The sequence below is a fragment of the Oncorhynchus tshawytscha genome, linkage group LG06, assembly GCF_018296145.1.
Source record: "Oncorhynchus tshawytscha isolate Ot180627B linkage group LG06, Otsh_v2.0, whole genome shotgun sequence".
NCBI classification, from domain to species: Eukaryota; Metazoa; Chordata; class Actinopteri; order Salmoniformes; family Salmonidae; genus Oncorhynchus; species Oncorhynchus tshawytscha.
The window spans coordinates 26,694,336-26,720,699 of NC_056434.1; the positions used below are offsets into that span (position 1 = coordinate 26,694,336).

The 26,364-nt window shown below is 43.4% G+C and overlaps 1 protein-coding gene across 2 annotated transcripts; it reads right to left on the reverse strand.

Annotated features, from left to right (window-relative positions):
- Positions 1-18,687: 18,687 nt before the first annotated feature.
- On the reverse strand, positions 18,688-26,153 carry LOC112252324 (interleukin-34). 2 transcript variants are annotated; one of them, XM_024423450.2, is made up of 7 exons: positions 25,510-26,150; positions 24,361-24,498; positions 22,304-22,407; positions 22,029-22,106; positions 21,616-21,798; positions 21,353-21,515; positions 18,688-19,035 (listed from the first exon to the last, which is right to left on the reverse strand). In XM_024423450.2, exons 2-7 carry the CDS (start codon positions 24,398-24,400, stop codon positions 18,980-18,982), a joined length of 624 nt encoding a protein of 207 aa, XP_024279218.1. In that variant the 5' UTR covers positions 24,401-24,498; positions 25,510-26,150; the 3' UTR covers positions 18,688-18,979. The 2 variants fall into 2 exon arrangements, with proteins under 2 accessions (XP_024279218.1, XP_024279217.1); XM_024423449.2 differs by lacking the exon at positions 18,688-19,035 and having other exon boundaries at positions 20,928-21,515; positions 25,510-26,153.
- Between the last annotated feature and the right edge of the window lie 211 nt (positions 26,154-26,364).

Sequence of the window (26,364 nt, forward strand, 5' to 3'; positions counted from 1 at the left end):
GCTGGGCTGTTGCATAGTCCTTGTGGAAGACAGTTATATTCATATAACCCAAAAGGAGAAGTGAAGGCTGTAAACTTCTTGTCTTCTTCATGTACCTCCACATTGTAGTAGCCTGAGGTCAAATCCATTGTAGAGAAGAAGGCATTGCCACCCAGGGCCGCCAGAGCATCAGCTTGGTGAGGTAGAGGGTGAGCATCCTTTACAGTGCGAGCATTGAGCCATCAGAAGTCTGTACACAATCTCAGATCGCCAGACTTCTTCCGGACCAGCACAAGCGGGGAGGCATACTCACTCCTGGATTTCCTGATTATCTCTCGCTCTTCCATCTCATCCAAGGCCTGCCTGAGCTTGTCATAATGGTTAGGGGAGAGCCTACGGTAAGGTAGCCTAAAAGGCTTAGTGTCACTGAGTCTGATGCGATGGACATATCCAGTAGCCTTCCCGCAATCTAGTTTGTTCCGGGAGAAGGTACACTCATAGCGGGCTATTAGCTGAACTAGCCTGGCCTTACACTGTTGCGACAACTGAGTGGACTCAATGTCAATGTCACCTAGCCCTAACTCGTGCAACATCTCACTTGTCACTCTGTGCGGTTTTACGGCACTGTCAACGGTCAAGCTATCTCCACTACCATTGTCAAAGTCTTGATTGTCATCCATCTTGTGTACCTGCTGCACCAGGGGGACCGGTTCGGCAGTGGGCCCATCTATGTAGTCAGTGTCAAAGTCCTCTAATGCCATGCAAGGAAAAACGTCCGCTATCTTGGCATTGTGTCTCACTGTTATCGGCTTTGGTGAGGGATTGATAACTTTGACAGGGACCCAGCCATCGCTCCACAATGTTGCTACTGTTCTCCCCACTAGAATGTTTTTCGGTCTTGAGCGTGCCCTCGTAGGCTCAATAACGACTGCACTGCCCGCGGATACATTTTGAGGCGTACACAACCGGCCCCAGACTAAATGTTCCTGCATGGGCTCCAATGTGACCCCCCGTCAGCCTTACCGTGCCCACTCTTTCCGGCACTTCTGTCCCTTTCCATCTCTCTACATTAGCCAGCAGACGGAACAGTTTGTCATCTCCATTGTGTTCAGATGATGACATCTTCTCCCAGAAGTCAACGGTCGTCTTCAGCTCCCTGATGAGGTGTTTTATCACGTTGCTGCCTAGGATGAGCTCATCGCGTTGGCCATCCACTACTAGAACAGGGACAGAGACACTGCTGCCATACACAGACAGATTCAATTCACACACCTACAGGCTTGGTCTTCAACCCCCCGCAGCCAACCAACACCACTTCAGTCGGACTGAGGGAGCCACTCTTGAGCACCCCTGCTTTCTCAAGGCGTGGCACCACTGTTGAGCTCAATGTGCATGTCATAGAACCGCTGTCAATCATAGCGCTCACCTCTATAACATCCTCCAGTAACACACTAGTATAGAAGAGTTCATCGTTGTGGACCACTCTCTGTGTATTTTGCATAATTACTTTTTTGTCGACGAGTGTGACGAGTGTGCCCAGCTGCATAACAGAGGAAGCATAGGTGGTTAGAATAACAATGATCCATTGTGCTGTGATTCGCATCCCCACACACTTTGCATTGCAAAGACGGGTTCTCCCTTCTCCTGGGCCTCCTCTGGAAACGGTTATCATAGCCACCTACAGGTTGCTGTGGCCTCTGCTCCAAGAGCCGTTCAAGCAGGCCCATCACACGATCCAATGCCTTGGATGAGCCATTTGTGGGCTGCTGCAAGGGGTCCGGGCAGTTTGCAACAGCCGACACTGGCCTACTTACTTCTTGCGTCAGTGTGGTGACCAGTGGGTACAGCCGCAAGGGACGTGGAGCCTTACACTTCCTCTGGTACTCCTCCAGCCTGCCGTGGACCTCTGCGGCCGTCCACTCATGCAATGGTTTGCACATGAATATCAATGACAGCTCTGGGTTTGGACAGTGCTTGATGAACATGACAGTCAGAACACTTGATGGATTGTCTAGCTTCTTGTTCTGCCTCTTCAAACAGTCCTCTGCCACCTATATGGCCCTGTTCAGTCTGATCCAGTAATCAAATGGAGTCTCCCCTTCCATTGGCAACGTAGAATAAACATCAGCTAGGGGCATGTCAGAGTTAATTGTGTCGCTAAAGTGATGCTTCAGAATGTCAAAAACCAGTCTAGGGCCCTGGCTTAAGTAAACTGGGTTACTGCGTAGGCTTACTCTTACCACATCACGTGCCCTCCCCATCAGCTTACCCAAAACGTCATCTGACCTCTCCTGCCCACCATAGCCCTTCTTCTGCATGTACACTAACATGGTCTCCTCCCACTCATGCACTGTGCATTCGTCTGAACCATCCCCCCTGAAACACACTGGTTCCCTGACATCATTTTTCACCACTACATTTAGACTAGAGCTGGCCCCAACCTTGGTACCACCAACATTATCAACCTTCTGTCCCACCCCATCTCCCATAACCTTTGATTCCAAACAAGAGGCAATATTTTCACCCATGGAGTACCCTATCTGCTTAACAATGCCCGCCAGGAAATCCATAGACACATCCTCCTTCCTAGGATTAGGTGAAACTGGCTCGAATGCACTGAGTTGAGGTAGCTCTAAATCATGTGGAAAGCACACACTTGCCTGCGTAGTTGGCCTGGCCAGAGGTGTGGAAGTAACTGGAGAAATAGCTGCCCCCCTACCCACTGGCGGTGAAGGGTTAAACATAAAAACTCCCCTACCTCTCCCAAAACGTCCCATTTTTAAAATAAATTATATACATACATATATATATATATATATATACATATATACAGTTTTTGTTGTAAATATTAAGTGCAAAAAAATAAATAATAAATGAAAATTATCACAATAAATATGAACACTTCTATGAAATCAGCTGGAACATAATGCACTCAAAATAAAAGTTCAGTAGTAGTTGTCTAACAAGACCAAGAATCAACACAGAAAAGTAACAAGAAACGCCTTAATAAATAGTTGTCGCCACCGTGTGGTAGAAAATGGCATCACCCTCACGTTAATTGGCTTCCGAAGGTTACCAGCTTAACAGCACAATTACATCACTAAATAATCACAACACCACAGACAACTAATAAACAGTATATTATATTCCACACTCACTCATGCTACCAGAAGCTCCCTTGATAATTCCACTTGTGCAGAATGCGAAACCTAGGCCTTTGGCGTGCATCAGCAACCACAGTACTTCTTGAAGCCGGCTCTCTGATCCCTCCACGTGACGTCCGGCGAAGACAAGAAGACGAGTCACGGCACCAGTGTAACAGATGTATATGTACTCTCCATGCGTTGTGTTTTCTCAATATAAATCACTTCTGCCAGTGGTCCCAGTTGAGCATTTATTTATGTTGTTAACTGGGAAACAGCACGTTAGTTGTGCAGGGCTTAACGGTATTGATGGCTGTCGATGGCAAAATCTGTAGCATGATGACAACTGTGTTAGCAGTGGCTTATGTGACCATTACATCGGTGTATGCTAGCTAACACACGTATTTACAGCAATCATATGCCAAAGCACATCCCAGAAAGCCCCTCAATCCCTAACAGGTACCATATACCCACACATGTATAAATCAGTAACGTACAGCAAACTTGTACACATTGTAAAATAGAAAACAGTATTCAGAACATTACCTACCCCTTGCATCACATTTTCATACTGGGGAGACCTGACGTTCGCGATCTCCCCCTATCTGCACACTGCCCTAACCCATCTGGACAAGAGGAATACCTATGTGAGAATGCTGTTCATCGACTACAGCTCGGCATTCAACACCATAGTACCCTCCAAGCTCATCATCAAGCTCGAGACCCTGGGTCTCGACCCCGCCCTGTGCAACTGGGTACTGGACTTCCTGACGGGCCGCCCCCAGGTGGTGAGGGTAGGCAACAACATCTCCTCCCCGCTGATCCTCAACACTGGGGCCCCACAAGGGTGCGTTCTGAGCCCTCTCCTGTACTCCCTGTTCACCCACGACTGTGTGGCCACGCACGCTCCAACTCAATCATCAAGTTTGCGGACGACACAACAGTGGTAGGCTTGATTACCAACAACGACGAGACGGCCTACAGGGAGGAGGTGAGGGCCCTCGGAGTGTGGTGTCAGGAAAATAACCTCACACTCAACGTCAACAAAACTAAGGAGATGATTGTGGACTTCAGGAAACAGCAGAGGGAACACCCCCATCCACATCGATGGAACAGTAGTGGAGAGGGTAGCAAGTTTTAAGTTCCTCGGCATACACATCACAGACAAACTGAATTGGTCCACTCACACAGACAGCATCGTGAAGAAGGCGCAGCAGCGCCTCTTCAACCTCAGGAGGCTGAAGAAATTCGGCTTGTCACCAAAAGCACTCACAAACTTCTACAGATGCACAATCGAGAGCATCCGGGCGGGCTGTATCACCGCCTGGTATGGCAACTGCACCACCCTCAACCGTAAGGCTCTCCAGAGGGTAGTGAGGTCTGCACAACGCATCACCGGGGGCAAACTACCTGCCCTCCAGGACACCTACACCACCCGATGCTACAGGAAGGCCATAAAGATCATCAAGGACATCAACCACCCGAGCCACTGCCTGTTCACCCCGCTGTCATCCAGAAGGCGAGGTCAGTACAGGTGCATCAAAGCTGGGACCGAGAGACTGAAAAACAGCTTCTATCTCAAGGCCATCAGACTGTTAAACAGCCACCACTAACATGGAGTGGCTGCTGCCAACACACTGTCAATGACACTGACTCAACTCCAGCCACTTTAATAATGGGAATTGATTGAAAATGATGTAAATATATCACTAGCCACTTTAAACAATGCTACCTTATATAATGTTACTTACCCTACATTATTCATCTCATATGCATACGTATATACTGTACTCTATATCATCGACTGCATCCTTATGTAATACATGTATCACTAGCCACTTTAACTATGCCACTTGGTTTACATACTCATCTCATATGTATATACTGTACTCGATATCATCTACTGTATCTTGCCTATGCTGCTCTGTACCATCACTCATTCATATATCCTTATGTACATATTCTTTATCCCCTTACACTGTGTATAAGACAGTAGTTTTTTGGAATTGTTAGTTAGATTACTTGTTCGTTATTACTGCATTGTCGGAACTAGAAGCACAAGCATTTCGCTACACTCGCATTAACATCTGCTAACCATGTGTATGTGACAAATAAAATTTGATTTGATTTGATTTGCAAGGCCAATCACAACACACCTTATTGTCATCAGAGTTGAACTAACCAATAAGAATGCTTGAACATTAAATACACATTTCTTTAGAGGCAAGTGGAAACATAACCAACCCTGTTACACTTGTTCTAATTCTTGACTAAAATTACACACATTATATTCAGTATTATGATTATAATAAGATTCATACATCCATACAGTAACATAGTAGTATTCTGTTTAGTTATAGTTTTAAGTTAAAGGGATACATCATTTAGTCATTATTCATCAAAATCTCATAACCAAAGTGTTGGTCCCATGTTTCATAAGATGAAATAAAAGATCCCAGAAATTTTACATACACACAAAAGGCTTATTACTCTCAATTTTTTTGCACAAATGTATTTATATCCCTATTAGTGAGCATTTATACTTTGCCCTGATAATCCACCTACCTGACAGGTGTGGCATATCAAGAAGCTGATTAACAGCATGATCATTGTGCTAGGGACAATAAAAGTTCTCTCTAAAATGCACAGTTTTGTCACACAACACAATGGCACAGATGTCTCAGGTTTTGAGCGGGCATGCAATTGGCATGCTGACTGCAGGAATGTCCACCAGCGCTGTTGCCAGATAATTGAATGTTAATTTCTTTACCATAAGCCGCCTTCAATATCGTTTTTGAGAATTTGGCAGTACGTCCAACTGGCCTTACAACCGCAGACTATGTGTAACCACGCCAACCCAGGACCTCCACATCTGGCATATTTACCTGCGGAATCGTCTGAGACCAGCCACCTGGACAGTTGATGAAACTGGGGAGTGTTTCTGTCTGTAAACAGAAAAATCTCTGTATAATTGGCTGGGCCTGGCTCCCCAGTGGGTGGGCCTGGTGCCCAACTGGGTGGGCCTATGCCCTGCACCCCGGCCCAGTCATGTGAAATCCATAGATTACGGCCTAATTTATTTATTAACTGTAACTCAGTAAAATCATTTAAATTTTAGCATGTTGCATTTACATTCTTGTTCAATATACATCATATGGGTGGCAGGGTAGCCTAGTGGCTAGAGCGTTGGACTCGTAACTGAAAGGTTGGAAGATCGAATCCCCGAGCTGACAAGGTACAAATCTGTCTTTCTGCCCCTGAACAAGGCAGTTAACCCACTGTTCCTAGGCTGTCATTGAAAATAAGAATTTGTCCTTAACTGACTTGCATTGTTAAATAAGGGTAAAATAGAAAAAGTAGAGGGCCTAGAGAGCTGCCCTGTGGTACACCACACCCTACATTTTTGACATTAGATAGGCTTCCATTAAAGAAACCCCTCTGAGTTCTATTAGATAGATAGCTCTGAATCCACAATATGGTAGAGGTTGAAAAGCAAAAAAACATATGTTTTCTCAACAACAGGTAATGGTCAATAATATCAAATCAAATCAAATCAATTTTTATTTGTCACATACACATGGTTAGCAGATGTTAATGCGAGTGTAGCGAAATGCTTGTGCTTCTAGTTCCGACAATGCAGTAATAACCATTACTGCAATAACCATCCAAGGTTGCACTAAAATCTAACAGTACAGCTCCCACAATCTCCTTATTATCAATTTATTTCAACCAATCATCAATCATTTGTGTCAGTGCAGTACATGTTGAGTGCCTTTATAAGAATGCTGAAAGTCTGTTGTCAATTTGTTTGAAGAGAAATAGCATTGTATTTGGTCAAACACCATTTTTTCCAACAGTTTGCTATGAGCTGGTAGCAAGCTGATATGGATGCTGTTAGAACCAATAAAGGCCGCTTTACCACTCTTGGGTAGCAGAATGACTTTGGCTTCCCTCCAGGCTTGAGGACAAACACCTTCCTTAAATATATGACAGATAGGAGTGGCCATAGAGTCAGCTAGCACCCTCATTAGCTAAAAAATCTAAGTTGTCAAAGCCAGGAGGTTTGTCATTATTGATCGATAACAATAATTTTCCACCTCTCCCACAATACCATTATAAAATGTTAACTTAAAATGCGTGTCTTTCATTGTTTGTTTTTGTATGCATGAACACAATGTCTCACTGTTCCTTTAGACAAAATTTGCCTAAATTTGCCCACTTTGCAATTGAGAAATTATGTTACTAAACTCAACACAAAGAAGAAGAAACCATTATAAAGCCAATATCAGAAGAAAAGCTGCATTATCTAAACTACAGTTGACAAACAAATGGCCTAACAAACGTCAGAAATTATAATATGGCCTACCAAATATCAGAAATTATTAGCAGAAAGTTGTCTAAATTAGGGGTGAAAGTAGCCAGTAGGCTATAAGGTCCAGTTTGGAGTATCAGCAAAATAAATTATTATGGAATTATGGTGGATTGAACTGCGTAGATAGCCTACTTTTAAAGTGATTTGTTTGACAATCAGAAGAAAACATCACACAACACTCATGATATGCGAAACTGAGCCTGTGCAGACACCGCTAAAAACAGCAGCAAACGGGATTAGATGTTTACATGCCACAGTATCCTGTCTAAAATCAGCATATCCCAAGCATCTTATCCGAGTTTCTCATAACTGGGATACAAACTTTTTCAGGTTATTGTAAACAGGATATGATGTTTATACAGTGCCTTGCGAAAGTATTCGGCCCCCTTGAACTTTGCGACCTTTTGCCACATTTCAGGCTTCAAACATAAAGATATAAAACTGTATTTTTTTGTGAAGAATCAACAACAAGTGGGACACAATCATGAAGTGGAACGACATTTATTGGATATTTCAAACTTTTTTAACAAATCAAAAACTGAAAAATTGGGCTTGCAAAATTATTCAGCCCCTTTACTTTCAGTGCAGCAAACTCTCTCCAGAAGTTCAGTGAGGATCTCTGAATGATCCAATGTTGACCTAAATGACTAATGATGATAAATACAATCCACCTGTGTGTAATCAAGTCTCCGTATAAATGCACCTGCACTGTGATAGTCTCAGAGGTCCGTTAAAAGTGCAGAGAGCATCATGAAGAACAAGGAACACACCAGGCAGGTCCGAGATACTGTTGTGAAGAAGTTTAAAGCCGGATTTGGATACAAAAAGATTTCCCAAGCTTTAAACATCCCAAGGAGCACTGTGCAAGCGATAATATTGAAATGGAAGGAGTATCAGACCACTGCAAATCTACCAAGACCTGGCCGTCCCTCTAAACTGATCAGAGATGCAGCCAAGAGGCCCATGATAACTCTGGATGAACTGCAGAGATCTACAGCTGAGGTGGGAGACTCTGTCCATAGGACAACAATCAGTCGTATATTGCACAAATCTGGCCTTTATGGAAGAGTGGCAAGAAGAAAGCCATTTCTTAAAGATATTTTAATGGCATCGGACCGAGGCTCTGCATCTGTCCTCGTGCTCCTAGACCTTAGTGCCGCTTTTGATACCATCGATCACCACATTCTTTTGGAGAGATTGGAAACCCAAATTGGTCTACACGGACAAGTTCTGGCCTGGTTTAGATCTTATCTGTCGGAAAGATATCAGTTTGTCTCTGTGAATGGTTTGTCCTCTGACAAATCAACTGTAAATTTCGGTGTTCCTCAAGGTTCCGTTTTAGGACCACTATTGTTCTCACTATATATTTTACCTCTTGGGGATGTTATTCGAAAACATAATGTAAACTTTCACTGCTATGCGGATGACACACAGCTGTACATTTCAATGAAACATGGTGAAGCCCCAAAATTGCCCTCGCTAGAAGCATGTGTTTCAGACATAAGGAAGTGGATGGCTGCAAACTTTCTACTCTTAAACTCGGACAAAACAGAGATGCTTGTTCTAGGTCCCAAGAAACAAAGAGATATTCTGTTGAATCTGACAATTAATCTTAATGGTTGTACAGTCGTCTCAAATAAAACTGTGAAGGACCTCGGCGTTACTCTGGACCCTGATCTCTCTTTTGAAGAACATATCAAGACCATTTCAAGGACATCTTTTTTCCATCTACGTAACATTGCAAAAATCAGAAACTTTCTGTCCAAAAATGATGCAGAAAAATTTATCCATGCTTTTGTCACTTCTAGGTTAGACTACTGCAATGCTCTATTTTCCGGCTACCCGGATAAAGCACTAAATAAACTTCAGTTAGTGCTAAATACGGCTGCTAGAATCCTGACTAGAACCAAAAAATTTGATCATATTACTCCAGTGCTAGCCTCTCTACACTGGCTTCCTGTCAAAGCAAGGGCTGATTTCAAGGTTTTACTGCTAACCTACAAAGCATTACATGGGCTTGCTCCTACCTATCTCTCTGATTTGGTCCTGCCGTACATACCTACACGTACGCTACGGTCACAAGACGCAGGCCTCCTAATTGTCCCTAGAATTTCTAAGCAAACAGCTGGAGGCAGGGCTTTCTCCTATAGAGCTCCATTTTTATGGAACGGTCTGCCTACCCATGTCAGAGACGCAAACTCGGTCTCAACCTTTAAGTCTTTACTGAAGACTCATCTCTTCAGTGGGTCATATGATTCAGTGTAGTCTGGCCCAGGAGTGGGAAGGTGAACGGAAAGGCTCTGGAGCAACGAACCGCCCTTGCTGTCTCTGCCTGGCCGGTTCCCCTCTTTCCACTGGGATTCTCTGCCTCTAACCCTATTACAGGGGCTGGGTCACTGGCTTACTGGGGCTCTCTCATGCCGTCCCTGGAGGGGGTGCGTCACCTGAGTGGGTTGATTCACTGTTGTGGTCATCCTGTCTGGGTTGGCGCCCCCCCCTTGGGTTGTGCCGTGGTGGAGATCTTTGTGGGCTATACTCAGCCTTGTCTCAGGATGGTAAGTTGGTGGTTGAAGATATCCCTCTAGTGGTGTGGGGGCTGTGCTTTGGCAAAGTGGGTGGGGTTATATCCTTCCTGTTTGGCCCTGTCCGGGGGTGACCTCGGATGGGGCCACAGTGTCTCCTGACCCCTCCTGTCTCAGCCTCCAGTATTTATGCTGCAGTAGTTTATGTGTCGGGGGGCTGGGGTCAGTTTGTTATATCTGGAGTACTTCTCCTGTCCTATTCGGTGTCCTGTGTGAATCTAAGTGTGCGTTCTCTAATTCTCTCCTTCTCTCTTTCTTTCTCTCTCTCGGAGGACCCGAGCCCTAGGACCTGAGCTCCAGGACTACCTGACATGATGACTCCTTGCTGTCCCCAGTCCACCTGGCCATGCTGCTGTTCCAGTTTCAACTGACCTGAGCCCTAGGACCACGCCCCAGGACTACCTGACATGATGACTCCTTGCTGTCCCCAGTCCACCTGGCCATGCTGCTGCTCCAGTTTCAACTTCCACCTGACTGTGCTGCTGCTCCAGTTTCAACTGTTCTGCCTTATTATTATTCGACCATGCTGGTCATTTATGAACATTTGAACATCTTGGCCATGTTCTGTTATAATCTCCACCCGGCACAGCCAGAAGAGGACTGGCCACCCCACATAGCCTGGTTCCTCTCTAGGTTTCTTCCTAGGTTTTGGCCTTTCTAGGGAGTTTTTCCTAGCCACCGTGCTTCTACACCTGCATTGCTTGCTGTTTGGGGTTTTAGGCTGGGTTTCTGTACAGCACTTTGAGATATCAGCTGATGTACGAAGGGCTATATAAATAAATTTGATTTGATTTGATTTGATCCATAAAAAGTGTAATTTAAAGTTTGACACAAGCCACCTGGGAGACACACCAAACATGTGGAAGAAGGTGCTCTGGTCAGATGAAACCAAAATTGAACTTTTTGGCAACAATGCAAAACGTTATGTTTGGCGTAAAAGCAACACAGCCATCACCCTGAACACACCATCCCCACTGTCAAACATGGTGGTGGCAGAATCATGGTTTGGGCCTGCTTTTCTTCAGCAGGGACAGGGAAGATGGTTAAAATTGATGGGAAGATGGATGGAGCCAAATACAGGACCATTCTGGAAGAAAACCTGATGGAGTCTGCAAAAGACCTGAGACTGGGACGGAGATTTGTCTTCCAACAAGACAATGATCCAAAACATAAAGCAAAATCTACAATGGAATGGTTCAAAAATAAACATATCCAGGTGTTAGAATGGCCAAGTCAAAGTCCAGACCTGAATCCAATCGAGAATCTGTGGAAAGAACTGAAAACTGTTGATGATTCTTCACAAAAAATACAGTTTTATATCTTTATGTTATATCTTTAAGTTCAAGGGGGCCAAATACTTTCGCAAGGCACTGTATGTCAACTCAAAAACAGAATACTTTAACAGGATATTGGTGGAAATGTAAACCTGACTATTGAGATAAAATGTGAAGTGCTCAGTGGTGTCATGACATTAGCCTGGGGGTAATTTATGACAGTCATAAATACCTATATTTCCTCTCTCTACCCTACTGATGTTACATTTGCAAACCCCTTGGTTAACATAGAGATTCTGGGTACTTCAGAAGGTGGGGGGAAATGAACTCTATTCTGGTAATCCGACCAATTGAACATATGCGGTGGTACTTAATGAATATGATGTCAGTTCGGTTGTCATCTGAGATATTCTCATCAATGATAAGATGACATAAACTCTACAGTGGAAAGTCTACACATCAGAGTTATCGGATTCACATGGAATTGTTGTTCAATTTAAATTTTTGAATATGAAATTATTCGTGATGGGATGAAATGTGATTTTAGCTTCTATAATGTGAGATTTGGGTTTTCATAAGGTAGGGCTCTGCTCAATCAGTGGCCCGCCCCTGTGGAGGGACATGGGCTATAAAACTTTTAAAACACGCCCTCCTCTCCCTTCCTATATAAAGCCTTGACGACAATATAACCTCCTGTTACGAGGATTTGAGGACGACGGTCCGATGTCAGAATGGTTCAGATAATAACTACAGAACGAAGCCAACATCAGCGTGAGCTTTGGTTGCGAATGGTATGAACTTTTAACTCTTATTCACTACAGAAGTAATACCTCCTAGCCGTTGAGTTAGCAACAGCCGCTGCAAACGAGGGTTAGGAAGGAACAGACAGAGTATCCCGTCTATCACACACCGACGTTACTACAACGTATCCAATTGACCACCAGAGACATTCTTCAAAGGACAAAGGACTCGGTTGGGCAACACGGCCTTCCATCTACCACCAATCTACCGAAGCGCAGCTCAGAGTAAATATTTATTGCATTTTCCTTTTCCAAATGGGCGGTAATTTAGAATGCATAAGATACTGTATTTTTACGATAGCACAGCTTCGCCCTTTGTTCCTCAGTCTTCCCGCTCTTTCACTCAAACCCTTTTCTTTTGTGTAACAAGCTGTCATAACGGTTCTGCTCGCTAGGGACGTTTTCCTTTATGACGTAATTTGTGATCAAGTTATGATTTAATTATGTGTATGTGTAATTCTGTGTGATTAGTTAGGTATTTAGTAAATAAATAATTAAACCCAATTTTGTATCGCTGATTCAACTTGTTAGCCAGGTTTCGTGCAGATAACAACTTTTAGATGAAACTGAATTAGGATGACGATTAATATTGACTGCTATTGATGTAAAATATTACTTGGTCTTTAAGAGTTTATTCAGAAGATAACAGCTCTATAAATATTATTTCATGGTGCCCTGACTCTCTAGTTAATTACATTTACATGATTAGCTCAATCAGGTAACATTAATTACGGAGAAATTATTTTATAGAATAGCATGTCATATCACTTAATCCGGCATAGCCAAAGACACGACAGTGGGAATAACTTTATGCAGTGGAGTTTTGCAATGTTTCTAAATAACTGAAATGTATCCAATGTTTTTTTTTAAATACATGGCCCAAACATAGTTATGTCGGAGATATTAAACTTATTTTTAAACATAAAAAAGAGAACACAATGTCCAGATGGTCAATGGCATGTATTTTTCACAATGGCTGTCACATATTATATGAATAGCTTTCCAAATAAATAACTTGACACTGTCTTGTGTATATAAAAACTCTTTATTTTAATGTAACCATACAAGAAATGCAGCATGTCCTAACTCTCAACATGTTGAACCTGTGAATAGATTGCACAAATAGCTTTATTTCAGCATCAATAAACAGTGAAAAAACCATGAGTGGCTGGACATTGTTGGAATTCACTGACAAAGCCTCAAGTCAGCAAAATATCTTAAATCAATTATAAAAACATAGAACAAAGAAATATCATAATTGCTTAAAATGTCAACGACATTCACTATAATATACTGTATACTGTTGTTCAGGTTAGTTATCATTGTTTTAGTTAACAATGGAGCCCCTAGTTCCACTCTTCATACCCCTGATACCTCCTTTGTCCCACCTCCCACACATGCGGTGACCTCACCCATTACAACCAGCATGTCCAGAGATACAACCTCTCTCATCATCACCCAGTGCCTGGGCTTACCTCCGCTGTACCCGCACCCCACCATACCCCTGTCTGCGCATTATGCCCTGAATATATTCTACCATGCCCAGAAATCTGCTCCTTTTATTCTCCGTTCCCAACGCTCTAGGCGACCAGTTTTGATAGCCTTTAGCCGCACCCTCATTCTACTCCTCCTCTGTTCCGCGGGTGATGTGGAGGTAAACCCAGGCCCTGCATGTACCCAGGCACCCTCATTTGTTGACTTCTGTGATCGAAAAAGCCTTGGTTTCATGCATGTCAACATCAGAAGCCTCCTCCCTAAGTTTGTTTTACTCACTGCTTTAGCACACTCTGCTAACCCTGATGTCCTTGCCGTGTCTGAATCCTGGCTCAGGAAGGCCACCAAAAATTCTGAGATTTCTATACCCAACTATAACATCTTCCGTCAAGATAGAACTGCCAAAGGGGGAGGAGTTGCAGTTTACTGCAGAGAGAGCCTGCAAAGTAATGTCATACTTTCCAGGTCCATACCCAAACAGTTCGAACTACTAATTTTGAAAATTACTCTCTCCAGAAATAAGTCTCTCACTGTTGCCGCCTGCTACCGACCCCCTCAGCTCCCAGCTGTGCCCTGGACACCATTTGTGAATTGATCGCCCCCCATCTAGCTTCAGAGTTTGTTCTGTTAGGTGACCTAAACTGGGATATGCTTAACACCTCGGCAGTCCTACAATCTAAGATAGATGCCCTCAATCTCACACAAATCATCAAGGAACCCACCAGGTACAACCTTAAATCTGTAAACAAGGGCACCCTCATAGACGTCATCCTGACCAACTGGCCCTCCAAATACACCTCTGCTGTCTTCAACCAGGATCTCAGCGATCACTGCCTCATTGCCTGTATCCGCTACGGAGCCGCTGTCAAACGACCACCCCTCATCACTGTCAAACGCTCCCTAAAACACTTCTGTGAGCAGGCCTTTCTAATCGACCTGGCCCGGGTATCCTGGAAGGACATTGACCTCATCCCGTCAGTTGAGGATGCCTGGTCATTCTTTAAAAGTAACTTCCTCACCATTTTAGATAAGCATGCTCCGTTCAAAAAATGCAGAACTAAGAACAGATACAGCCCTTGGTTCACTCCAGACCTGACTGCCCTCGACCAGCACAAAAATATCCTGTGGCGGACTGCAATAGCATCGAATAGTCCCCGCGATATGCAACTGTTCAGGGAAGTCAGGAACCAATACACGCAGTCAGTCAGGAAAGCTAAGGCCAGCTTCTTCAGGCAGAAGTTTGCATCCTGTAGCTCCAACTCCAAAAAGTTCTGGGACACTGTGAAGTCCATGGAGAACAAGAGCACCTCCTCCCAGCTGCCCACTGCACTGAGGCTAGGTAACACGGTCACCACCGATAAATCCATGATTATCGAAAACTTCAACAAGCATTTCTCAACAGCTGGCCATGCCTTCCGCCTGGCTACTCCAACCTCAGCCAACAGCTCCGCACCCCCCGCAGCTACTTGCCCAAGCCTCTCCAGGTTCTCCTTTACCCAAATCCAGATAGCAGATGTTCTGAAAGAGCTGCAAAACCTGGACCCGTACAAATCAGCTGGGCTTGACAATCTGGACCCTCTATTTCTGAAACTATCCGCCGCCATTGTCGCAACCCCTATTACCAGCCTGTTCAACCTCTCTTTCATATCGTCTGAGATCCCCAAGGATTGGAAAGCTGCCGCAGTCATCCCCCTCTTCAAAGGGGGAGACACCCTGGACCCAAACTGTTACAGACCTATATCCATCCTGCCCTGCCTATCTAAGGTCTTCGAAAGCCAAGTCAACAAACAGGTCACTGACCATCTCGAATCCCACCATACCTTCTCCGCTGTGCAATCGGGTTTCCGAGCCGGTCACGGGTGCACCTCAGCCACGCTCAAGGTACTAAACGATATCATAACCGCCATCGATAAAAGACAGTACTGTGCAGCCGTCTTCATCGACCTTGCCAAGGCGTTTGACTCTGTCAATCACCATATTCTTTTCGGCAGACTCAGTAGCCTCGGTTTTTCGGATGACTGCCTTGCCTGGTTCACCAATTACTTTGCAGACAGAGTTCAGTGTGTCAAATCGGAGGGCATGCTGTCCGGTCCTCTGGCAGTCTCTATGGGGGTGCCACAGGGTTCAATCCTCGGGCCGACTCTTTTCTCTGTATATATCAATGATGTTGCTCTTGCTGCGGGTGATTCCCTGATCCACCTCTACGCAGACGACACCATTCTATATACTTCCGGCCCGTCCTTGGACACTGTGCTATCTCACCTCCAAACGAGCTTCAATGCCATACAACACTCCTTCCGTGGCCTCCAACTGCTCTTAAACGCTAGTAAAACCAAATGCATGCTTTTCAACCGTTCGCTGCCTGCACCCGCATGCCTGACCAGCATCACCACCCTGGATGGTTCCGACCTTGAATATGTGGACATCTATAAGTACCTAGGTGTCTGGCTAGACTGTAAACTCTCCTTCCAGACTCATATCAAACATCTCCAATCGAAAATCAAATCAAGAATCGGCTTTCTATTCCGCAACAAAGCCTCCTTCACTCACGCCGCCAAACTTACCTTGTAAAACTGACTATCCTACCGATCCTCGACTTCGGCGATATCATCTACAAAATTGCTTCCAACACTCTACTCAGCAAACTGGATGCAGTTTATCACAGTGCCATCCGTTTTGTCACTAAAGCACCTTATACCACCCACCACTGCGACTTGTATGCTCTAGTCGGCTGGCCCTCGCTACATATTCGTCGCCAGACCCACTGGCTCCAGGTCATCTACAAGTCCATGCTAGGTAAAGCTCCGCCTTATCTCAGTTCACTGGTCACGATGGCAACACCCATCCGTAGCACGCGCTCCAGCAGGTGTATCTCACTGATCATCCCTAAAGCCAACACCTCATTTGGCCGCCTTTCATTCCAGTTCTCTGCTGCCTGTGACTGGAACGAATTGCAAAAATCGCTGAAGTTGGAGACTTTTATCTCCCTCACCAACTTCAAACATCTGCTGTCTGAGCAGTTAACCGATCGCTGCAGCTGTACATAGTCTATCGGTAAATAGCCCACCCATTTTTACCTACCTCATCACCATACTGTTTTTATTTATTTACTTTTCTGCTCTTTTGCACACCAATATCTCTACCTGTACATGACCATCTGATAATTTATCACTCCAGTGTTATTAATCTGCAAAATTGTAATTATTCGCCTACCTCCTCATGCCTTTTGCACACAATGTATATAGACTCCCCTTTTTTTTCTACTGTGTTATTGACTTGTTAATTGTTTACTCCATGTGTAACTCTGTGTTGTCTGTTCACACTGCTATGCTTTATCTTGGCCAGGTCGCAGTTGCAAATGAGAACTTGTTCTCAACTAGCCTACCTGGTTAAATAAAGGTGAAATAAAAATAAATTTAAAAAAATAATAATAATAATATTAACGCAACATGTAAAGTGTTGGTCCCATGTTTCACGAGCTGAATTAAAAGATCCCATACATTTTCCATACGCACAAAAAGCTTATTTCTCTCAGATTTTGTGCACAAATGTGTTTACATCCCTGTTAGTGAGCATTTCTCCTTTTCCCTGAAAGTCCATCCACCTGACAGGTGTGGCATATCAAGAAGCTGATTAAACAGCATGGTCATTACACAGGTGCACCTTGTGGTGGGGACAATAAAAGGTGAGTGTGCAATTGACATACTGACTGCAGGAATGTGCACCAGAGCTGTGGCCAGAGAATTTAATGTTAATTTCTCTACCATAAGCCACCTCCAACGTCATTTTAGAGAATTTGGCAGTATGTCCAACTGGCCTCACAACCGCAGACCACGTGTATGGGGTTGTGTGGGCGAGCGGTTTGCTGATGTCAAAGTTGTGAACAGAGTGCCCCATGGTGGCGGTGGGATTAGGGTATGGGCAGGCATAAAATATGGACAGAATTGCATTTTATCTATGGCAATTTGAATGCACAGAGATCCCGTGACGAGACCCTGAGGCCCATTGTCGTGCTATTCACCCGCCGCCATCATCTCATGTTTCAGCATGATAATGCACTGCCCCATGTCGCAAGGATCTGTACACAATTCCTGGAAGCTGAAAATGACCCAGTTATTCCATGTTGCATGTTGCGTTTATACTTTTGTTCAGTATATGCCATTTAGCGGACGTTTTTATCCAAAGTGACTTACAGTCATGTGTGCATACATTTTAAGTATGGGTGGTCCTGGGAATCAAACCCACTATCCTGACATAGCAAGCGCCATGCTCTTTTTAAAACTGAGCAAAAGAAAACGACAACAGTCCTGAAAGTAGCTATAATTGTGTTCTGTTATTATTTTTGAATATATTGGCAACAGTTGCTAATACCTGTCACCAACAAGTGTTCCCAGATTGCAAAAAAAGGTATAGAAATGCCATACTCTGTAGCTCTCTGCTTGAGCATAGCCACCTGCGCTATACCATACAACTGTCAAAACACAGAACATAAACATCAGCAGACAATATATTATAAGTACGCATATGAAAACTATAAAATATCTCTTTCAAAGTACTATACAACATAGGAGGCAAAGAATGATAAGTAAACAAAACTGTAGGCAAGCTGTGACAATAACAGTGTGTGGATAAAGCTGCAAAGTCCACAGGGAATGTATTTACTGTGGCATCCATAGCAACAGATGAAGTTTGGGTTGCATACCGTTGGTAATAGTTTTCAGGGCATATTGTTGTTGCAACAACATCAGAACTTCACACGGGAGGGGTATGACATACAGCTCAACTGCAACATTGGACATACACTGAGTGTACAAAACTTTATGAACACCTGCTCTTTCCATGACATAGACTGAACAGGTGAATCCAGGTGAAAGCTATGATCCCTTATCGATGTCACGTGTTAGCTAAACCCACTTCAATTAGTGCAAATGAAGGGGGGGAGACAGGTTAAAGAATGATTAAGCCTTGAGACAATTGAGACATTGATTGTGTATGTGTGCCATTCAGAGTGTGAATGGACAAGACAAAATATTTAAGTGCCTTTGAACAGGGTATGGTGGTAGGTGCCAGGTGGACTGGTTTGTGTCAAGAACTACAACGCTGCTGGGTTTTTCACGCTCAACAGTTTCTTGTGAGTATCAAGAATGGTTCACCACCCAAAGGACATCCAGCCAACTTGACACAAATGTGGGAAGCATTGGAGTCAACAAGCTCTAATGAATTGAGGCTGTTCTGAGGGCAAAAATGGACGGGGTGCAACTAAATATTAAGAAGGTGTACTTAATGTTTTTTACACTCAGTGTATATTTGCAATGTTTGGAAATTAACGTCCTCCTCAGGTTTCCTGTAGTTGTCTCTTTCTGCCCTTCCGCCAGTGAAGAGCGCTACAATCTGAAGTAAGAAAATAGTTTAAGTGACTGAGATCAATCATCTTAAAATCATGTCTAAATATTTCTGATAAAAGCATACAAACTATTTTGAGTGATCAGTGACTCTTCATTAGATGTTGATGGGCCTGCTTTGAACATCCTAGCCATGAAGTAAGCACTAAACCAATCCAACATGTGTGTTACAACATTGTTGCTGTTTTTTCTTCTAATGTTTTTTCATATTCATGACTCATGTTCTGCACATGAGTGCTTTATACTCCTTCATGCCTCATGTTTTCCTTCTATTAAATTGTTAACAGATGTGCTCTAGCCTCAACAACTCTACTGATCTCGCACTAAAACAAGGAACAAATATACAGTGGGGCAAAAAAGTATTTAGTCAGCCACCAATTGTGCAAGTTCTCCCACTTAAAAAGATGAGAGAGGCCTGTAATTTTCATCATATGTACACTTCAACTATGACAGACAAAATGAGAAGAAAAAAAAATCCAGAAAATCACATTGTAGGATTTTTAATGAATTTATTTGCAAATTATGGTGGAAAATAAGTATTTGGTCACCTACAAACAAGCAAGATTTCTGGCTCTCACAGACCTGTAACAACTTCTTCAAGAGTCTCCTCTGTCCTCCACTCGTTACCTGTATTAATGGCACCTGTTTGAACTTGTTATCAGTTGAAAAGACACCTGTCCACAACCTCAAACAGTCACACTCCAAACTCCACTATGGCCAAGACCAAAGAGCTGTCAAAGGACACCAGAAACAAAATTGTAGACCTGCACCAGGCTGGGAAGACTGAATCTGCAAAAGATAAGCAGCTTGGTTTGAAGAAATCAACTGTGGGAGCAATTATTAGGAAATGGAAGACATACAAGACCACTGATAATCTCCCTCGATCTGGGGCTCCACGCAAGATCTCACCCTGTGGGGTCAAAACTATCACAAGAACGGTGAGCAAAAATCCCTGAACCACACGGGGGGACCTAGTGAATGACCTGCAGAGAGCTGGGACCAAAGTAACAAAGCCTACCATCAGTAACACACTACACTGCCAGGGACTCAAATCCTGCAGTGCCAGACGTATCCCCCTGCTTAAGCCAGTATATGTCCAGGCCCGTCTGAAGTTTGCTAGAGAGCATTTGGATGATCCAGAACAAGATTGGGAGAATGTCATTTGGTCAGACCAAAATATAATTTTTTGGTAAAAACTCAACTCGTTGTGTTTGGAGGACAAAGAATGCTGAGTTGCATCCAAAGAACACCATACCTACTGTAGAGCATGGGGGTGGAAACATCATGCTTTGGGGCTGTTTTTCTGCAAAGGGACCAGGACGACTGATCCGTGTAAAGGAAAGATTGAATGGGGCCATGTATCGTGAGATTTTGAGTGAAAACCTCCTTCCATCAGCAAGGGCATTGAAGATGAAACATGGCTGGGTCTTTCAGCATGACAATGATCCCAAACACACCGCCCGGGCAACGAAGGAGTGGCTTCGTAAGAAGCATTTCAAGGTCCTGGAGTGGCCTAGCCAGTCTCCAGATCTCAACCCCATAGAAAATCTTTGCAGGGAGTTGAAAGTCCGTGTTGCCCAGCAACAGCCCCAAAACATCACTGCTCTAAAGGAGATCTGCATGGAGGAATGGGCCAAAATACCAGCAACAGTGTGTGAAAACCTTGTGAAGACTTACAGAAAACGTTTGACATCTGTCATTGCCAACAAAGGGTATATAACAAAGTATTGAGATAAACTTTTGTTATTGACCAAATACTTATTTTTCACCATAATTTGCAAATAAATTCATTAAAAATCCTACAATGTGATTTTGTCTGTCATAGTTGAAGTGTACCTATGATGAAAATTACAGGCCTCTCTCATCTTTTTAAGTGGGAGAACTTGCACAATTGGTGGCTGACTAAATACTTTTTTGCCCCACTGTACCTTAAGAGGTGCTGATGCAATTAACATGTGTGGTTAAAAGTGAATGATACAGTCATGTGTTAACGTATAATGGATGTGTAAATGATTCATGAATAGGCTAACAGGAGATATTAACAGGCCTGTCCAAGTCACTCTCCTTTTAAGGCAGAGACCTCATGGGAACCTGTGGCACAGACAACTATCTCTCTTTAAACAGTGTTGAATAAGAACAACTTAGTGTCTACAGACACTGAAGAGATACAATTGACACAACATGCCAAACCAGTTGAGTAGGTTTGTGTTCCTGGGAAATTGCCAACATAGAGAGGTTAGGGTAGAGATAAGAGGTAAGAGGTAATAGAAGACAGGAAATATAATAAGGGAGTGAAGTGCACTCACAGTCTTGCTCTCCATCTTCACTGGGAAAGCAGTTTTTGAAGAGACAGTGCATTGTCCTATAGCAGTTATCCAACAGGGATTTGGGGGTCACGAACCTCCACCCTTTTGAGTTGGGCTCCTTCACTCTATTGTAGATCTCCTCTATTCGCTCTGGGGGCTCTCTCTGAGAGGTAAACATACAGTACATGACCATTATGAGTTAAGTTTGTCCACAGAGAGATGAGCAGAGCAGTGACAGTGACACGATGGCCAGTCTTACACACCTCATCACTCTGTGGTGGGAACACCTGCTGGATCTTCCTGAAGAGGTCTTCCAGATCGGAGGTGTACTTGTAGGAGGGATGTCTCTCTGGCAGGACCCTCAAGATTCTCTTCAACACCTCCTGGTTGACCAAAAGCCACACATCCTGCAGGTCCCCCTCCTCCAGATCCACCACCCTCACCCTCTGGAGGGACACAGAAAAGAGATAAAGTGACGTAGTGGGGAGCGGGAAAGGAGGAGGAACAGCTAGAGATGTATAGAGTGATAAGAGTGAAGGTTGGAGATAAAGGAAGGAGAATAAGGAAGCAAAGTAGATGAAGGGTGAGTGAGTGGATGGTATGATATGTTGATTTTTCATATGACTGAACAAGTTAGAAGAGTGATAATGATAAGGAAACAAAGGGAGGGACTCACCAGCCTGCTGATGTTGCAGAGCTTGAAGATCTCTTCATAGTGAACTTTGATGGTGTAATTAATGGGGAAATTGTGCTTCTGTTAAAGACAGGAAAGATTTTGGTGTCAGATTGTGTTTGTACAAAAAAACACCACCTTTCTTTTCCACATCTATCAACTTTCAATATAATTATTCTGTGCAGTGATCCATGCACTAGTCTTCCCTAATGTGTGTCTAATTTCATTCATATTCCAAACTTGCAAGTCACTGTCTTGATATCCTGAACCATTCTTACAAAGTTACGTCTTCTGTCGGTGAGTTTTGTTTCCAATGTCTTCAACGACTTGCACTGGGCCAATGTTGTGGGTGTCATCAAAACCGGTATTACCCACATCAAACCTACAGGAGGCACAACACACATATCATATAATACAGGGTTCTCCAACACTGTTCCTGGATAGCTACCCAAGTATTTTTCTCTGCTCATCCCTGAGTAATAAAGGCCTAGTGCACTAATTTGGTGATTTTTCATTCTTATTTATTTTTTACCACCACCATTGAAGTGGTATAATGGTGTGAGAACTGAACTCAGATGAGTAAAGACATTGAGACATCTCTCACAGTGCAAAGACAGACCATCGCTCCTAGCTAGACCTCTGTGGCTGGCTGGCTACTGTGCTAAAATTATTACGCTGAAATATGACCTCTTCTTTCCATCAGACTCATTATCTCACTGAGAATCCACCAATCTAAGGGAGAGCCCCATCTGAGCCAGATTATAATACTGAGTAAACACCTTAATTTTCACACAACAATAATCTCCTCTAAAACGCTTCACCATAATCAGTGATGTACACTCTTAGAAAAATGGGTTCAAAAAGGGTTCTTCGGCTGTCCCCATAGGAGAACACTTTTTGGTTCCAGGTAGAACCCTTTTGGGTTCAAGGTATAACCCTTTGACATGAAACCTAAAAGGGTTTTTACCTAGTACCAAAAACAATTCTATAAAGTGCTATCTTATGGGGACAGCCAAAGGACCCTTTTAGGTTCTAGATAGCAACTTTTGTAGTGGGAAATAAAAATGCCGGTCACAGTGGGGAAAAAAGCAGCACTGCCTATATTTTCAATGCATTTTTCTGCAAAAGGTGGATAAACTGTTGGGCAAAAAAAAAAGTTGGTGAACTCCATTATACCACGGACCATAATCTGCATGTGGTCAAGGGCAGGATACACAGTCACGGTCAGCACAACATTTTTGCTGTTATGTTTGTGAACACAGGATTGTTCGGTTTGGTCCTGTGGTCTAAACTCAGATTGAGACCGTAAGTGCCTATTTTGACAAAAGGGTATTTTTTTCTCAGGAGTAACTAGCTCTGGCTGTACATAGCCTGGGGCAGAATGAGTGGTGGCATGCAGTCCAAAGCTAGTCTATTGTTGATCACTGTGTGGTTAGATACTGTGGGCCAGGGCTTGGATGCAGACGGCTGTATAGAGACTCAGAGTCAGCAAAGTCTCCAAGACCTCACAACACACTTCACAAAGCACTAGGAATATGCCTCACCGCAAAATCTGTATACACCAAACAAGTCCATATACAGTCAGGAGCTCAAACATCAGATTTTCATATACCTCACTCAGCCCACCTCCCCTCTATTGTCTTCAATAATTATACCTTCTTCCTATCTTTTTTACTCCTGTATGTCTCTCTCTCTCTCTCTGTGCTACAGGACGTGGTTAGATACATAGATACCAAGATTTAACTGCTATCTTCTTTTTTTTTTGCAACAGAAACCGGACCTACGCAATAACTTTTTTGGGGGGGGGGTTCTCTATCTGAGATAGGAAATACCCATAGATGTTTTCTACTGTCTCTCTCCTTTGAAACTTTCTAGCTTGAGCTCTTTGCAATATACATTGTTTGTCAGTGATGATTTATGGTAATAGTTGTTCAGTTTACAGAGAGCACTATCATCTCTTAAATCTTAATTAGATTTAGCACTCTCACTCTCCAAAGACAAACTGGGGCTCAGTTGCTGAACGTGCGCATGGTACAAACAATTCTCAATGGTCTCCACTGACAGATGTACTTCCTCACACTATTAAGGGCCTCTTAGCTTTAAACGTATAAGTGGTTGATGTGATGAGGTCTCACCCAGCCCATTGCAACAAAAGCATAACTTATTAATGAAACCAGGAATAACATCCATGATGTCAAACTAAACATCATCTCAGTTCTGACCCCACTACATTTGGAAGCTAGATTCTTTCCCAACAATATGTCAAGAAGACTCTAGCCTTTGGCCTGTTACGTAATTCTTCACACATGAACATACACCACAGCACTTCTCTTACCGAATAGCCCACCCAGGAGCCAGGTTGTTGGCCGGCACATAGTCCAACTGAGGTCCCTGTCTAAACACGCTGGAGGCCTCCGACTCAGAGCCCACACTGTTCCAGAGCACCACCAGGCCCTTTTCGCTCCGTGTTAGCCTGTAACAGCAACACAGAGAGGCATTTTTAGACATTTCAACATTCACTTTCTTCATTGGTATTAATTTGATTTTTTTCTGAATAGCTACAAACACAGTACCCTTGTCAAGTTGAAAAGAACAGAGAAAAAGAAATAACCCCACACTGCTCTTGCTAGTACCACTGCTCTTTATTACGCTTTATGTACCAGCATCAAGGCCTTCCTCAGAGATTTTCAGGTTGAACGGACAGGAAATAAGCAATGTACAGTTTAAGCTGATATTTCATGGCAGACACACGTGTACATCTAGGACACCAACCACTTTATGTCAAAAGGAGACATGGGTCATTAGCTGAGTTTGAAGTTTAAAGTACTGCATTGCCAAAACCAGTGCATAAAGAACTCCACTCTAGTAATGACTTTCCCTCACTTAAACAGGAATTATTACAATAGATGTCTGTAAATGCTCTGCTATCTTTGTCAATTAAATAATAATTTGAATAATGTATCTATAACGCACATTCACGTGCAGTAACGCCAATACAATACGGATAGTACAGACTTATAAATACAACGTTGTTAAGTAAGGTTAATATATCAGTGATACAATCTATTAATAATTCATTTGCAATCTAGAGAGACCGTCATCAAGTTCAAATGTGGGTCTTTGTACACCGAATGTGAATGATGTGATTATTCATTCACATGTGAATTTCCATGATCAGTTTCCCCCAAAAAATGATGGAAAATGATACAATTGATATCAAGAAAATGAATCACACATCATAGCTGCAATTTATAGAAAGGTGAGGACAGTGCCAAAATGACACATGTCTGGACACACATGGTACTGTATGTAACAATAAAATGCATAGCATAATATCGTCAACATATTTATTATCTTTTAATAACAATATGTATGACTGTATAACAAAAGTGGGCAGCGCAGCAGCCTATGAAACGCAGCAGTTCCAATATTTGCGCAAAGCGTAACAAATTCGAATTCAATATTCAAATTTGCACAATCACACCTGTAACAACCGAAACCCGTCACTTCAACAATCCAGTATCTTCAGAATAACCCGCAGCAGCAACGATCAAAAGCACACATGCCCCACACAAATGATTTACAAGTCTGGGAAACAACGCGTGCGTTAATCCGGACAGTGACATTGGCACGATGTGTCGTCTTCAACAGATTATCTGAGTGTGGCAACACCCAGAACAAAACCCCGTCTCAGACCAAAGCGAATTTAGGAAAATAACCGAAGCCTCCCTTTCTTGCCCTCTTTGGCGACCAGCTCTTCAAAATGAGAAAAAAAATAATTGCGAATCTGTTCGTCTCCGGCAGCAGCTCCGAATGAGGGCAGAGCCTGTTAAAAAAACTTGCTTCTACAGGCCCAGATGTCACGGGTTTTTTACTTTCACTTTCCAATCTCTCCGAAATAATGCTCTCTCATCCCTGACCAGACTGCCCCCTGAAACATTCTTTGCGTTTAATAATTGTCGGCGAGGACAGGACTCCACGTTAGTGTCCATATAGGCTTACAACTTTCCCATGTGCTCAAAAGTCACTGGTCCAGGCATGTATGCGATGTATTCACAATCACATCATTGCATGACATTCACACATCACTGTCTTGCATCTCTCCCTCTCTCTCTCTCTGGCCACTCTTCAGAGGCTGGTTCTTCTCTAGGTGTCATCCTAGGTTCCCGCCTTTCGAGGGAGTTTTTACTAGCCACAGAGCTTCGACATCTGCGTTGCTTGCTCTTTGGACTATTAGGCTGGGTATCTGTATAAGCACTTTGTGACAACTGCTGATGTAAAATGGCTTTATAAATACAACCAGCATACACTGTCATTTAAAAAAAAAATGTTGTTTCAA

Coding starts and splice junctions, on each gene's coding strand:
- LOC112252324 (XM_024423449.2), bottom strand. CDS start 24,400: ATGTGCCGGCCAACAACCTGGCTCCTGGGTGGGCTATTCG. Junction 22,408..24,360: donor GCTCCTGGGTGGGCTATTCG/GTAAGAGAAGTG, acceptor TGCCTCCTGTAG/GTTTGATGTGGGTAATACCG. Junction 21,799..22,028: donor TCTGCAACATCAGCAGGCTG/GTGAGTCCCTCC, acceptor GTGTCCCTCCAG/AGGGTGAGGGTGGTGGATCT.